The sequence below is a fragment of the Equus caballus genome, chromosome 11, assembly GCF_041296265.1.
Source record: "Equus caballus isolate H_3958 breed thoroughbred chromosome 11, TB-T2T, whole genome shotgun sequence".
Classification (NCBI taxonomy): Eukaryota; Metazoa; Chordata; class Mammalia; order Perissodactyla; family Equidae; genus Equus; species Equus caballus.
The window spans coordinates 1,720,775-1,735,354 of NC_091694.1; the positions used below are offsets into that span (position 1 = coordinate 1,720,775).

General features: G+C 64.2%; 1 protein-coding gene across 9 annotated transcripts in view; it reads right to left on the minus strand.

Moving 5' to 3' along the window:
• Positions 1–14,580, minus strand: part of BAHCC1 (BAH domain and coiled-coil containing 1) — a 77,044-nt gene that overhangs the window by 35,757 nt on the left and 26,707 nt on the right. For all 9 annotated transcript variants that reach the window (XM_070225783.1, XM_070225788.1, XM_070225791.1 and 6 more), the window contains one exon: positions 2,809–2,988. In XM_070225783.1, coding sequence (XP_070081884.1) covers positions 2,809–2,988 — 180 coding nt within the window. The remainder of the gene's footprint in view (positions 1–2,808; positions 2,989–14,580) is intronic.

Genomic DNA, 14,580 nt, shown 5'->3' on the forward strand with positions numbered 1-14,580 from the left:
AGGCTGTGGAAGGAAGCGGGATGAGGGTGTGAGCCAGACCTCTGAACAGCCCGCCCAGGCAGCCCACCGTGCCTGTCGGCCCCCACCCTCCGGCCGTGTCGCGTGCCCCCCGCCCGCCTCCTTCCCCACACCGCCCCCCCCGAACACACACGGCAGAGAAACAGGCCCCGGCACGCGGGGAGCCAGCTGGCACCCAGTCAAACTAGCAGCCAGGCACGCTGCCAGGGCAGCCAGCCAGCAAGCGCTGCCACTCGCTCCAGCCCCGCCCGCCCGCTGGCCTTTACGCTCCGAGCTCACAGCGAGGCAGCCGCACCACGTGGCCTGTCGGGGAGTGAGGCTGTAGCAGACAGGCGGGCAGAGGGCGGAGGGCAGGGGAAGCCCCACAGGAAGGGGATCCCGAGGTGGGGCAGCTCAACTGAAGGAAGAGAACGGGAGACGGCAAGGGGGTAAACTGAGGCATGGGCCTGGGAGGTGCATGTGGTTGCACGGTCCCCTGGATAGACACACACTAGCTACCCTCAGGCGGAACCTGTCGGGTTGGGGGGTGTTCTCCCCTCGACACCTCCTGCCTCCCCCACACCCGTCTTCAGACCTGAGGTGTACTCTGCTCCGCACCCACCCTGTGTTCCAGAGCCTGGGTGAGTGGCCAGAGGCCACATCCCACTTCTCCTTGTTCTGCATCCACCTGTGCTTGCCCACCAAGCCCACAGTCCTGACATACCTGTCTTCCCGACTAGACTGTGAGTATGGCCAGCTCAAGGAGGTGCTGGTGGTGTTTCGGGGCTGGGTGGACAGACAGATGCCCACTAGCCCTCAGGGCTGGCTTCAGAGGGAGAGGCCCAGCCTCGACCCCTCTTCCTGCTCAGACCAGCCACGCCTCGAAGGAGCTGCCTCTCCAGGATGCAGGATGGGGCCAGCGCAGGCCACAGTGCCACCCCCACACTGGCCTCCCACCAAGACAGGTGGACTCTCATGGGCCCAGGGCTGAGGGCATGGGGGCAGGCAGCCGTTGGCTCAGGGGAAGTGAGTGACTGGAGGCCGTTGAGGGCACTCTGTCTGCAGGCCGCCTCCCACCCCAGCCTCCCAGCAGCCCCCAGAGGGACGGGGGCACCTTCTCCCCGGGCCCCAGGGCAGGTGGTGCTGCCCACAAACCGCCCTCCTTGCCGGCGAGATCCCTAAGGGTAGGAGAGAGGGGAAGGGGATGCATGGCTCCTGATGCAGGGCTGCTGCCACTCCTGGGGCCGACCAGGGGCCACCGTTGCAAGAAGGGGAAACCAAGTCAGGCAGCCTGGGGGCACCCACGCACCTGTGGCTGGGCCAGCGTCGGGCCGTGGCGGTTACTTCGGTTGAGGCAGTCCCACGTGGCTGGTGCAGCCCTCCCCCAGGCTCAGCCACCCTCCTCCCTCCCACAGACATCCTGGGAGCCAGATGCTCCTGCCAGGGCTGCAAGTGTGCCCAGCAGACACAGAAGGCGGGAGGGCTGGAAGGGGCAGGGGGGTGAGTGGTGCCAGGAGGGCAGGGGGCCCACCCACGGCCAGTCCAGGAGGCCCCAAACCAGGGTCTGGACTCATCTGCACCAGGTCGCCCCTCAGGGAGGCTGCTAAGAGTGCAGCAGTGGGAAGCGGAGGTGGGTCTGGGCCAGGGACCCTGCTCTGCCCACCTGGGTCCTCAGAGCCAGTCTGGCCTCCCCTCCGCCAGGGGAGAGAACTGCTCCTTATCACCTGTCCAACATGTGTGCTCCACACAGAGCTTAAAGCCCAGATTATTCTAACAACTGTCCCTCACTCGTCACCTGTCCTGTCTGGAAAACAGCCCCTTTCTTATTGCACAAAGAGAGATTTCTCTCGCTCTCCAGCAGCGCCGGGCGCTAATCTCCCAGCCTGGAACATGGGCGGCGACGGTCGCGGTGTGTGGGTCCGTGCGCTCTGCAAACACAACGCCCGCCGCTCAGCAGTCATTGAGTTACGGCGGTGCCAGTGCCAGGAGCGGAGAGCCCTCTGTGCCCGCTGCCAACTGCAATTACCTCTCCGCGTGCCAGCCGCTGCCAGGCTTAACCCTTCCCACGCCTCGGGGAACTGGACGGCCGAGCGGATACTGGCAACCAGGGGCCAGGGACATTGGGGCCCAGGGCCACCACCCACGTCACAGCGCCAAGGGGCTGAGCAGACAGCAGGAGCTGGGTGGGGGGTGCCCCACCCTGGGAAAGCCGAGGGGAGCCTCAGAGACCTAGAAGGGCCTCCAGCGGCCCTCCTGCCAGCCACCTGGCCTGAGATCGATGCTTATTCACAGGGCACCTACTGTGCACACAGGGGCTGCGTCCCATGGGGAGGCCAGGCCTGGGAGGGACTCCATTGTTCTAGGCCAGGCCCTGAGGGTGGCAGCTGAGAATGTTGACAGCTCTCTCCTCGCTGCCCCTCCCTCCCAGCTGGCACATCTGGAGCCCATGCTTCCCTGAGTCGGAGAAGGTGGGTGCAGTCCGGACCGGCTGGCCCAGCTGTGCTCCATGTTTCCTTGGCTCTCAGAGCCCTCCCAGCTCCACCCTCTTCTCTCCCTCTCTGCCCATCTGTGGTGCACATCTGGCCAGGACCACTGCCTGGCGGGGCCCACCCCTCTTTCCAACCAATTACCACCTCCCCCATGGAGGCTTCCTCTGCTGGGAGGCAGCCCCTCGCCAGAGCGCTTGGCAGTGTCTGCCAGCCGGCTCTTGCCTGCCACAGCCGGGGAGCCCTCTGCCTCGCCACTGGCCCTGGACACCACGTCGGTGGCTCCAGCCGCGGGTGCTGCCGGGAGCCCAGGCCCCTGACTTACCTTCGTGCGAGTGGGAGAACCAGATCTGGGAGGCGGTGGGGTGGGGGCCACGGTAGGCCTGCTCCGAGGGGGAGGGGGCGGGGCCGCTGGGGTGCGCAGAGGCCGCCGAGCCCAGGCTGCCAGTGAGGAAACTGCCCATGAAAGAAGAGGCCGGAGAGTTGCCCATCAGACGGCTGCTGGCTGTGGACACAGGGGGTGAGAGTGAGTCTGGGCAGCACCCCCACCAAGGAGCCCCTCTCAGGGCCGACTCTCCAGTCCCAAGCTCCCTGGGGCTTTTGTCTTCAAATCCCAAGCAGCCCAGGTGGGAGAAGCTGCCCACTCGAGCCCCGATGGTCACACTCAGGGTCCAGAGGTCCTGACGCCCTCCTGTTACTGCAAAACCCCCAAGAATGGCGCCCACTCCCACCCCATCAACCAGGGGCCAGGTTCTCTACTAAATAAACACTCAGGGTCCAGGGGAGCAAACGGCCCTGTGGGTGGGTCTTCCCTTTGCGGGCAGAGTCCCTGACTCCCCTAGGCCCAGGCGGTGGGCAGCTCCACGGCCTCAGCCACCAGCGGACCTGACAGAGGCCAGCTGTTTCTCCCCACCCGCTGGGCGGCACTTGGGGGGGCTAGCCTTTCCCCACAGTGGGGTCCTCAACCTTCTCCCCTGGTCTAATTAACTGGTTCATCAGACTGGGTGCCTTGTCTTAGGTGAGCAAGAGGAGAAACTGAGGCAGAGGAAGAAGGAAGGATGGGCAGAGCCTGAGGATGAAGTGTATGGATCTGCTTTTAAATCCCCCCGAGGCTTTCTCAGGGTCAGGCCCTGACTGGCGGGCATGGAGATGCAGACAGCCAGCCTGTGCAGCCTGCCCACCCCAGCTCTCCATGCCCGCCAGCCCACCTGCACCCTCTGCCACGGGGTCCCCTCTCTGCCCAAGTCCAGTGGCCAAGGCCAGCCCCAGGGAGCTTCCCTGGGTTTCCATGGCGACCAGTGGCTTACACAGGAAGGATATACGGGCACACAGAGTGCTGGGCACCTGGTGGGTGGTCTGGGGCTGCACTGCTTGGCCCCCACCCCGGCAGGGTGCCCTGGCACCTTGTCACCACAGTTCCATGGGCAGTGAGCCTGGCTTGGATCATCCCAGGAGTGGAGAGCAGGGACCTGGGGGCTCGCCACCCCATCAGACTGAGTGGAGGGGCCTGGCGGGGTTTGCAGGGGTTCTGGGGGCCCGGGGAGGCTGCAGGCCCGGCCCAAGGTGAGTCAGGGTTGCTGTTTCCCTGCCCGGGAGGCAGGGGGAATTTGTGAATTTGTGATGCCTCATTCAGCCTGGCCCTGCCTTGGGAGCTTCCCAGACACGGGTGACTCAGCAGCAGAGAGGCGGCAAGGCCCGGAGTAGGGGGGGTGGGGGGCTGCCCCAGCTGGCCGGGACCCTGGTACTCTCCTCCCCTCCGCGTGTGAATGGGACATGTGGACAAAGGGGGCCTCTCCTGGGCCTGGGCCACAGAGGAACAGCCTGTGAGCGCTGGCTGGGGATTGGGGCACAAGCTGACTTCTGTGGTGGGTGTCAGACTGCAGGGAAACCCTGAAAGGACCCAGGGGCAGGGGGTGAAGGTGCCCAGGAGCCAGGGACTTCCCGGACCGCAGGGCTGGGACTGCCATGGGCCATGGCCAGACCACAGGCGCGTCCAGCCAGGGGAGGGGACTCTGGGCTGGGAAGGGAAGCGTTGCCCTCCTGGGGCTGGGGCAGGCAGGAGGAGCAGGGCGGGAGAGGGAGGGCGGCCTCTGCTGGGCTCCAGGGACCCTGGGGGGGGCATGCCTGTGGAATGAGTGAGGCCTCTTCCTGCCTCACCCAGGCCCGCCCCAAGTCCCTCAGGCCTTCCCGCCCCCACACCCTCCCAGGGAAGTCCCTCCCACCCTGCTCCTCCCAGGGACAGTGGGAAGCAACCGAGTCCAAAAGTCGGGTCTGGATAAAGGATTTCTCCAGGAGTTTGGCCTGGGAACCCCGCACCTTGAGCTCTCCCACACCACGGCAGGCGGGGGCGGCAGGGCCCCGGGCTGGGCAGGAAGCACAGCTCCCATCCCATAGGCCCTTCCGGTCCTCGGATCAGGGAAACCGAGGCGCGGAGGCAGCTCCCTCACAGGGCGTCCCACGGCGGGGGGGGGGGTCCCTGCAAGGGCAGCAGGCAACCTCTGAAGACCCACCACCCAAGCCCCAAGGCACCAGCCACCTGGGGCTGGGCAGGTGGGGAGCAAACCTGAGGCCGGTTGGGGCATCTGCCCCAACTGGACCCCTAAGCTGGAACCTGGGGTGGGGAGGCTTGGGCCACTGGCTGTCACGCCCCCTGGGAGGCTGATCCGGGTCTTGGAAGTACCCTGCTCTGATACCATCCCAGAAGCCGGGGGTCCCACTGCACTGGCTTTGAGGGGTGGCGCTGCAGCTCAGCCAGGCCCCGGTCCTGGCTCCACAGGGCAGTGGACTCGCCAGTGACAGGCTGTGCTTCCTGCTGCGGCCAGAGCTCCCAAGCCTGGGGCTCCCCTGGCTCCACGCCTGCCTGTCTCCCGACTTGGGGGTCCCTCTTGGGGTGCCTCCTTACAGCTGGTTTCTCTGAGTCCATGAGGAAGGGACCCTTACTCCAGAGTGTGGGAAATGAGGAGCGTGGGACAGCGTTCCAGCCCAGCTCCCCTGCCCCGGCCTCAGTCCTAGGCTCCCCAGGGCCCCGCTTTGCTGCCAGCCTTCAGGGCCACCCCTGGCCACCAGAGCTAACCCAGCTGCCCCTGCTGTGCCACCTCTCCTGGCCTCGGGGGTGGCTCGTGGGCCCCCAGTGTCCAGACTCAGGCTGGACCATCCAGCTGGGGGGCTTCTCCACTCCTTTTGCCTTTCATGTTGAAAACAGAAGAGCCTTGTAATGCAAATAGTATGTCTTTACATCTTTTACATCTTCCTTAGAAAATGTTCTGGCGGCATCGAAAAGGAAAGAAACAGAGATCGTCAGTGACCCTACTGCCCTCAGAGCACAGGCTACAACCGTTCCACAGACCACCTTCTGGGTACTCGCTCCGATACAGAGCCACAGGAGTCCTTCACCACGCCCCAACTCCACGCGTGGACATCCTCCACCCTGGGGTCACCGTGGGAGACCCACGCGGGGACCCAGGAGGCCTCTCCCTCCTAAAACCCCAGCCCATGGCACAGGTCCTGCCAGGGGCTCTCATGCTCCCTGACTGGCAGGCCAGCCCTGAGGGGATGGGCACTGGGCAGACGCAAAGCCAGTGCCCTGATCCGCCCCTGGCCTGGGCCCTGCACCATGAGGCTCCATGACCCTTGCTCTGAAGGGTTCCATCTCTCCCCCACCGTCCTGGGCTAGAAGTTTGGAAGCAATCAAAGGTCCTGCAGGCCTTGCCAGGCGGGCACTGCCGTGGTGGATGTGGGGAGGGGACTGCTGGCTCCCGGAGCCTCCCCTCGCCCAGCCAGCTCCCGACATGCGGACAGAGTGTCCCCAACCCCGCTGTCACCTCCACCTCCGAGGAGTTTGGCGATGGCACTGTGCCCAGCCAGCAGAGGTATGGGCAGACCTGGCTGCCACCTCCCCAGCCCCCACCCGCCCGCCGACCAGCAGCCAGGCCCAGACAGAGCCCGAGCAGAGGCAGCCTGGGCCCTGGCCAGGGCCGGAGCTGTGCGGCCAAGTCTGGCCGGGAACTGGGCTGGAGGCTTCTTTCCTCTTGGCAGGGTCCTTGCCCACAGAGTGCTGCGGTTACCCGCCTGGGAGAGGACAGTGGGAGCTCCCAGCAGTGTGGAGGGCCAGGGGGGCTCTGCGCAATGACCTGCCGGGCTGGGAGCCCCCATTCCAGTACCATCTGCACCAGCCCCTTTTACCAGTGGCTATACAAACCCTCATACTAACTTGTATCCCCACGATCCCAGGTGGCAGGCCCGCCCCGGGGCTGATAAAAGAACGGGGCATCGTTAGTCTGGGCCCCACGTGCCCAGGCTGGGGTTTGAAGGAGGCCTGTCCACTCCAAGGCTGCCCTGTCCCCTCCAGTGTGCATGGGCAAGGTGGCCACGCCCCTGGGTTCTGAGGCAGCTCGTTCGGTACAGCATAGCAGCCCCCCACGAGCCACCCCTACGGCCCAGCTGGCCCAAGCCAGGGTTTGCAGCCCCAGACACAGGGCTCCAGCCCCAGCTCCAGCGCCGCCTCAGCCCTGCCGAGTACACCACGGAGGCCTGGCCTGGGCGCCGGGCTGGCTGAGAAAACCGCTCCGGAAGCCAGCATGCCCGGGAGGGCTGGTTGACATCCCCCTGGCGGCCCGGCTCCTTAGGCACAGCCCCCACCCCCGGAGGCCTGTCCGTCTCCATGCACCAAGGCCCGGACAACCTGGACTGAGAGACAGGACGTACCTGGACCCTGGCTTCAGCAGCCACTTCCCTCCCAGCTGCCCCAGCTGGACAGAGCTGGGCCGAAATGCCCTGACACCCCAAGAATCTCCAGTGACCAGTGAGCCCAGCCTTTACTCACAGGGCCGCAGTATGGACCGGGTGGCACCAAGGAGGTAGTCTCAAGCTGCAATGGCCGTGGCAGAGGCGGCCCTAGACGCCCAGGCAAAACTGAGGGGAACGGGGCCTCTTCCACCAACCTGTTCTCCAGGCCCGCTGCTGCGGCCAACGGATAGCAGGTCCCGGGCAGCCCGAGGGCAGCGAGGGCGCTCCTGCCCGGAGCCCACGAGTGCAGGAGCCTCCAGGCGTCCGTCCACCCACCCTCCCTTCAGCCCCACCTCCCCTCCAGCCTCTCCTGGGGTGGGGGCCCCGGGAAGCCAGGCTCTATACTGTGACCCCAGGCTGAGGGCAAAGGGGGCAGAAGGAGGTGACGGACAAACAGAGGGACGGACAGATGGAAGGGCCTGGGAGAGCAGGGGAGAACGAGCGGAGCTCAGAGCTGCGGCAGAGCGAGCATTTGTTGTGACTGAAGTGAGCCACTGAGACAGCATCCTCCTTTTCTGGAAACTGTGAAATGGGTTGTAAAAAAAAAAAGGCCTCGCTGAGATGGCTGGCGGCCGCTCGTGAGAAGCAAGCCCCTTCCCAGGCTCCCGGCGCTCCCGGAGCTTCCGGAAGCCCAGCTGACGGGCTGCTGGCACCGGGCTCCCCGGCTCTGCGTCTGGCGGCTGCACCCGCCGCCCGCGCCAGCTCCCACCCTCCCGCTCACACCTGCTCAGGCTCCCTGCTTCCCCCAGGCCCTTGCAGAGCCCGCCTGGGCACTGGGGACACCCGGCTCCCCTTGAGCCATCCCTGGGTCTCCCCCAGGACACCAGGGGCAGCTGAGACACTGGAGTGACGGGTGGCCTGCCTGGGGGCCATAGTGCCCCTCCTGCGCTGAGCCAGGCCCCAGAGGGAGCTGGGCAGAGAGGAGGAGGAGGCAGGAAGGACCAAGAGCCCACCACATGGACCTGGCCCACATTCCTCTCATTCCAGCGGAGGGAGGGAGGGTGGAGGGAAAGTGTCCACACTGGGTGTCCTGTGTGGAGTGACGTGGAGAGGCCTCAGTCCAGCCTGCTCGGAGGCAGGTGGACATCCATCTATCTGACTGCCAAGGAGAAGGGTGGGGGTGAAGGCGACAGGGATGAAGAGACCTGGCCCTGGTGGGAGGGGCCGCTCTGGGACTGCCCCCTCCAGGAAATCCAAAGCAGCTGCAGCAAGGGCCGTAGAGGCCAGGCCACACTGCCGCCCACGAGACTCACTCTGGGTGTGCACAGATTTGCAGGCTCGACTCCCCCCGATACCACCCAGGGACGATCCCCGCTAGGCTGGAACCCACCAGCGGCCCAGGCGTGAGATGATGTAAGGGGGGGTGTGTGTACCTGTGGGCACAGAGGCAGCAAAGGGACTGTGTGTGGGCACTCATGAGGCATACACTTGGCTGAGTGTGCACACGTGGCTATGGGTGTACACAGGGGCTAGAGATGTGCACGGATCTCTGAGGTGTGAGCTCTGAGTGTGCACTGTGGATATGAGTGTGCAAGCACGGCTCTGAACGTGTACGAGGGGGTGACACAGGCTGGGTGGTCCCCAAAGATGCTGCTTCCCAGGGTCAGGCCTCCGCCAATGGGTGCCCTCACTGGGCTGGACCCTGGAAAAGGCTCCTGGCCTGTGGTTCTGTCTGACCCCGCGGTGGCAGGGTGAGGGCAGCAGGCCACCTCCTTTTGCCCCCAGGGGTGACTCGCGGTGGAAGGGGAACCCTAACCTCAAGTCTGCACCAAACCACAGCTCCAAGACCCCTGACCCCTGACCCAGCTACCAGGGAGTCAGCCCCGACCCCAGCCCAGCCGCTCAGCCCCCAGCCACCTGGCTCTGAGACTCTGCGGTGGAGATACAGCTCAGCCTGGCACAATGCCCTCACTGATTTGGAATGCCCGGCAGGACCAGATTGCCAGATTTGGGGCAGTCCCCTCTGGCCGCAAGTAGGCAGCCCCCCGAGGTCAGCATGGCCAGCACACCCACTCAGTCTCACTGGACACGGGGCTTGCCCCACTTCAAGGCCCCTCTCTGCTACCACGGACCATGGGGCGCCACACAGTGACCCCCATGCTGCTGTCCTCGGCCCTGTGGAGGGGGCTGGACCAGAAGAGGAGGCTGAGACAGCCACAGGGAGAGAGGGCAGAGGTGGGAGGTGGGAAGGGACCAGATCGATGGCGTGGGGGGGGCAGGAAGTGGAAGCCGTGGGTAAGCCCCCCGGCCAGCCCAGCCCTAGGTGTAGGGGTGGCCTGCAGTGAGGGCCGCCCGCCTAGAAACATGAGCACATCATGCGGGAAGTTCCTCTCGGCCGGCACAGGAGAACCTTCCAGAAGCCCTGGTTGGCCCAAAGGCAGTGTCTCTCAGGCCATAATAGGAAAACTCTGTGGTTGCTGAGCCACCCAGCCCACAAATGTGGAGGCAATGATGACAGGGGAGGGGCCCAACCACCAACAGCCCAGAACTAATAAAAGAAAAGGAAAATCGGATACAAGCCTGGTTCTTATTAAAAAGGGTAAATTTAGCCCTTTGGCTGGTGGAGGGGAGCAGCCAGCGCTCCCCACTGGGGCCACCCTCGGCCTCTGGCTGAGAGCAACTGAGAGCCCCGGGGGCGGGGGCGGCCTCCCTCTCTGCCCTCTCCATCCCCACACCTCCTCCCAGGTCTCCTCCTCCCTTCCCTCTCACACTCCCTGCAGCAGGGCGTGGGGAGACAACCATGCAGGTCAGCGCCACCCCTGCTAAGCCCCCAGCTGGAGGAGCATCCTTGGCCACGGCAAGGCATTTCCCTCACCACCATCTTGAAAGAAGCCGGCTGCAAGAAGATGAAGGCCCCAGTCTAGACATGGGGGCACACACACAACCAGGCACACACACGCCCCAGCCCCACTGGTCCCCTCAGAGGGAGAGCCCATCCAGACAGGGTCAGGGGCACCCACCTTGCTCTCCTGCACCCCATCCCCAGCCCCAGGCCCCCAGCCCCTCAAGCCAGCCCTGGACACACCCATGTCTCAGCTGTGGGCAGGGAGAGGAAGAGGGCAACCTGGACAGGGACGTAGGGTCCCTCTGTCCGAGGCAGGTCTGCTCACAGGGTTTGGTCTGGTCTGGCTACACCAGCACAGGACAGAACTGGGTTCACAGGAAGGCCCCGTGCCTGTAGATGGTGAGTTCGCCCTGCTGGCTGGCCTTTCCCCATCCACCAAGTGGACCCCCCCAGAGCTGGGTGCAGACTGGCCTCTGGAGAGTGTGATCTTCCTCCTCCCACCCCAGCCCCACGAGGACGACATTGTTGACAGCACTGGCAGAAGCGCCAGGGCCAGCACAACAGGAGAAATTAAGGGAGGAGGAGGCAGGTGCTGGCCGAGGGCAGCCTGGGGGCAGGCTTACCACCACCCTGTGCACTCCCCCATCCTGCAGACTCATCCGTTTATCCATCCACCCCCTCCATCCCTCCATCCATCCCTCCCTCCCTCCATCCACCACTCCATCCATCCATCTCCCCCTCCATTCATCCCTCCCTCCCTCCATCCATACATCTCTCCCTCCCTCCATCCCTCCCTCCCTCCATCCACCACTCCATCCATCCATCTCTCCCTCCATCCATCCTTCCCTCCCTCCATCCACCACTCCATCCAACCATCTCCCCCTCCATTCATCCCTCCCTCCCTCCATCCACCACTCCATCCATCCATCTCTCCCTCCATCCCTCCATCTACCCCTCCATCCATCCATCTCTCCCTCCCTCCATCCATCCATCCACTTATCCATCCATCTCTCCCTCCCTCCATCCATCCATCCATTTATCCATGCGTTCCTCCCTCCCTCCCACCATCCGTGGAACAGCCATGATGGTTCTGCAGGCAGTCACAGCTCCCAGACTGAAGGTGCACAGTTAGCCCCTCTCCTGCCACGCCTCGCCCCTGTGTGGAGGCGACCCTGTTGTGCGCCCACCTGAGCAATGGCCCTGGAGCAGAGGCCATCTGTGCTGCAGCTCCTCTGCCCCAGGCCTCCTTGCCCCGTCACCCCAGCCCTGCAGAGGCAGTTCTCTGGGCACTCGGAGTTGGACTAAAGCATGACTAAGTCTGACCTCTCACTCCTGGCAGGGCTCATGAGCCCCTTTGCTGTCACAAGTAAACACAGGACTCTCACCCTGCCCAGGGCTGGCAGGTTCAGGCACCAGTTTCTGCCCAGAGTGAGGAAGGGCTGGCAGTGTTCTCCGGACGACTCCCCCACCTCCTGCCCCAGGTCCAGCCACAAGGCCCGGAGGCTGGGCTGGCTTGGGCGGGTGTGGGGGATCTGAAGAGCCATCCCAACAATGCCTAACAAGGCTACAGGCTGACCCAGGCACCCCGCACCTGCACCCAGGCGGGAAAGACACTAGTCTGTGTCACTGAGCTCCAGCGGAGCTGAGGGGTCACGACAGTGGGCAGGGACAGCCATGTACATCATAGTCACTACCTCTGGCCACGGGGTCGGCCGCCACACTGGGCTGGCAGAGCTCCACCTGGCCACTGTGAGGACTCAGGCCAGCTCCTGCTACTTTGTGCCTGAGAGGAACCAGGGCCCAAGGGCCCAGCTCCCAGAATGGGCTGGCTGGGACTGCAGCATCCTGGAGTGGGGCTGGGAGGGGCACTGGGACCCCACAGGTCACTACAAGGACAAGCCTGCTGCACTCCGTTTCTCAAGAAGTTTCGTGGGCCCCTGCTGCTGGTGCCAACTTTCTGTCCTTATTTCCCAGTCAACTGCTTCAGGTGCAGTTTGCTCCAGCCACACTAGAATTCACACTCCAGTGCCGTTTCTTCCAAGAGAACACATGGCTCTTCCCAACTCTTTATTTCTCAAGTTTACACCCACCCTCCTCCACGAAACCCAGCCAGACCCCCTTCACAGAGCTTCCCCTCCTCAGAGCTTCCCACCACCTCAGGGCCTTGGTTCTACACCCAGCCGTGCCTCCAAGGGGCTGAGCCCCCATCTATCACCTGCCACATGGTCTGGCACCCTGGTCCCAGGAACTCAACCCCGTGAAGGAACGTGGAAATGGGAGAAGAAAGACAGACAGGAAAGAAACAGGAAGAGGCAGGTTGACTGAAGATGCCCCAGAGAGTGAGGGGCGTGGGCAAGGTGGGGCGGCCAGAGGGACACCAGGGCTCGGCCGCCTGATTCTAATCCTGAGCTGGGGCCAGGGGGCTGTGCTCAGGACCAACCTCCGAGCCTCAGGGGTTTCCCCCAATGGGGCGGCCTCTCAAAGGAGGGAGCAGCCAGAGAGAAGCCTGGGGCAACGGCCACACAGAAGAGCCTGAAGTCAGGGAAGAAAATAAGTCGTGGTGAGCTCAAAAAAGGCAGCAATGCTTCACGGGACATGAGAAACGACAGCAGAACCAGGGAGATGGAGAAAAGGCAGGGGCCCAACTAATGTAAGATGCTGGTTATTTCTCAGCAAGGTTGCCTCACCATGTCGGGGGGAGCCAGGCAAGGGGCCCCTGGGGCTGCCTGCCAAGCCCACTGGCCTGCGAGGCCTGACCTGACCCCCTAAGAGAGTGGGTGTGACTCGGCCCAGAGATGCCGAGTGGGACCCAACCCCCAAGGGGGTCATGGGAGGAGCCTGCGTCTCAGCCTGCCTGCACCCAGAGCCAATGCTCCCAACTCATTCCCCACAGATGGGGGTGCGGAGGGAACCAGGTCCCGGCCCCTCCAGGAGAGAGCTCCAGGGAGCCCACATTCTCCAATTTCTGACGGGCCCCTCCGCACCCCACCCCGCCTTCCAAGGCTCTCAGCAGAACTGGCCTCGCCACCCCACTCTAAGTCCCCACGGGGGGCAGGAGGAAAAGGCCTGGCGATGCCCGCCGTGGACCCCTGGGGGCAGTGCTCCCCCCGCCCCGGGTGGTAAGGCAGTGGGGCACGGCCGGGGCTCTCTGCATCTTTGCGGATTCTTCCACCAGCACCACTACCTCTACAAACTGGTCACCCCCTTTCAAGCACAGAGACAAAATATTTCACTCTCTGAAGATGGTGAGCGCAAGTGGAAGGAAAACCTCAGTCCTCTAAGGTAAAACTACAGTGTTTCTGGGAACTCAAGAGGTGAGGGGGCAAGGAGAGCAGTTTCTGGCATGGGGAAGCCACACCCCACTGATCTGGGGACCCCCAGGACAGAAGGGGCAGGCCTGGGGCAGGAGGCAGTGGCCTCCAGAATGGGGCAGGAGCAACGGCCAGCCCAGGGGAGCCAGCAGGGGACCCAGCTCAGGTGGCCTAGCAGGAGCTGCCAACAGAGAGAAGACCCTGCATCCAGCTCTCCGCTCGGCCAGCCCCCACCACAGGTTGGCAGGGGCCGGGGTCGGAGCACAGCAGGGAACCAGCCCTGGGCTTCCAGCCTGTCACTTTCCATGTGACCACAAGCAAACGGCCTCACTGAGCCTCTGCCACCTGGACCCCACCTGCCCCGGGGCAGGGGCGACAAGGAACTCGGCCCTGAGCTTGAGGACTGACCCCTAGCCCCGATTCACACCCTGGGCTCCAAGCAGGTGTTGTGTGCAGAAAAGGCTCTGCTGCCACAGGAGGAAAGGAGGACAAGGTCCCCAAAGGGCACCCCAGACATAGCCTCAGAGGGTCTAGAGTCTGCCAGATGTACCCTGACCCTCCGGCCACTTGGCCTAGTAGTCAGGTCCCCACTCCCAAGGGGACCCAGGCCTGGTAGGGCTGCTCGGGCTCTGCCCCGGACCTGCTTCGATTCCAGGCAAGTCCGGGGCAGAGCCCAGGTAAGCCCAGGGCCTGCTGACCTCACCAGGGCAGGCGGCTAGAGCAGCACAGCAGGAGAAAGTGTTGCCCAGACCAGACAGCACAGATGTCCCTGTCACCCAAGCCACAGACGGAACCCTGAGCTGCGTCCAGAGAATGAAATTCTAACCGGGCTCATTCGTTAGACAAACAGTGACTGAATGCCTGCAACGTGCAGGTCACCCACCCTCACCCTGGCCCAGCCTGGAATCTGAGGAAGCCACAGGCCGCCCGGGCACCCTGGCCTCCAACAGTCAGCCTCCAATCTCTTTGTGGCCCACACCGCCCTCACAGCTCTTTTGGGGTGAATTTGTTGGCCTGTTGGTGGCACGTCTCGGAACAGACATCCCAAGGCGGCAAGATGACACTGCATCGCCACAGGCAGCAATGCCCGGCCAGCAGGAGGCAGGCTCACATTTGTCTGGGGGCATCCTCTGAGCAGAGATCAAGCTTCTGGAGAGGACAGGCCAAGAGGAGTTGCCGATGAGGCAGGGATGAAGGGACTCCTGAGAGAAGACAG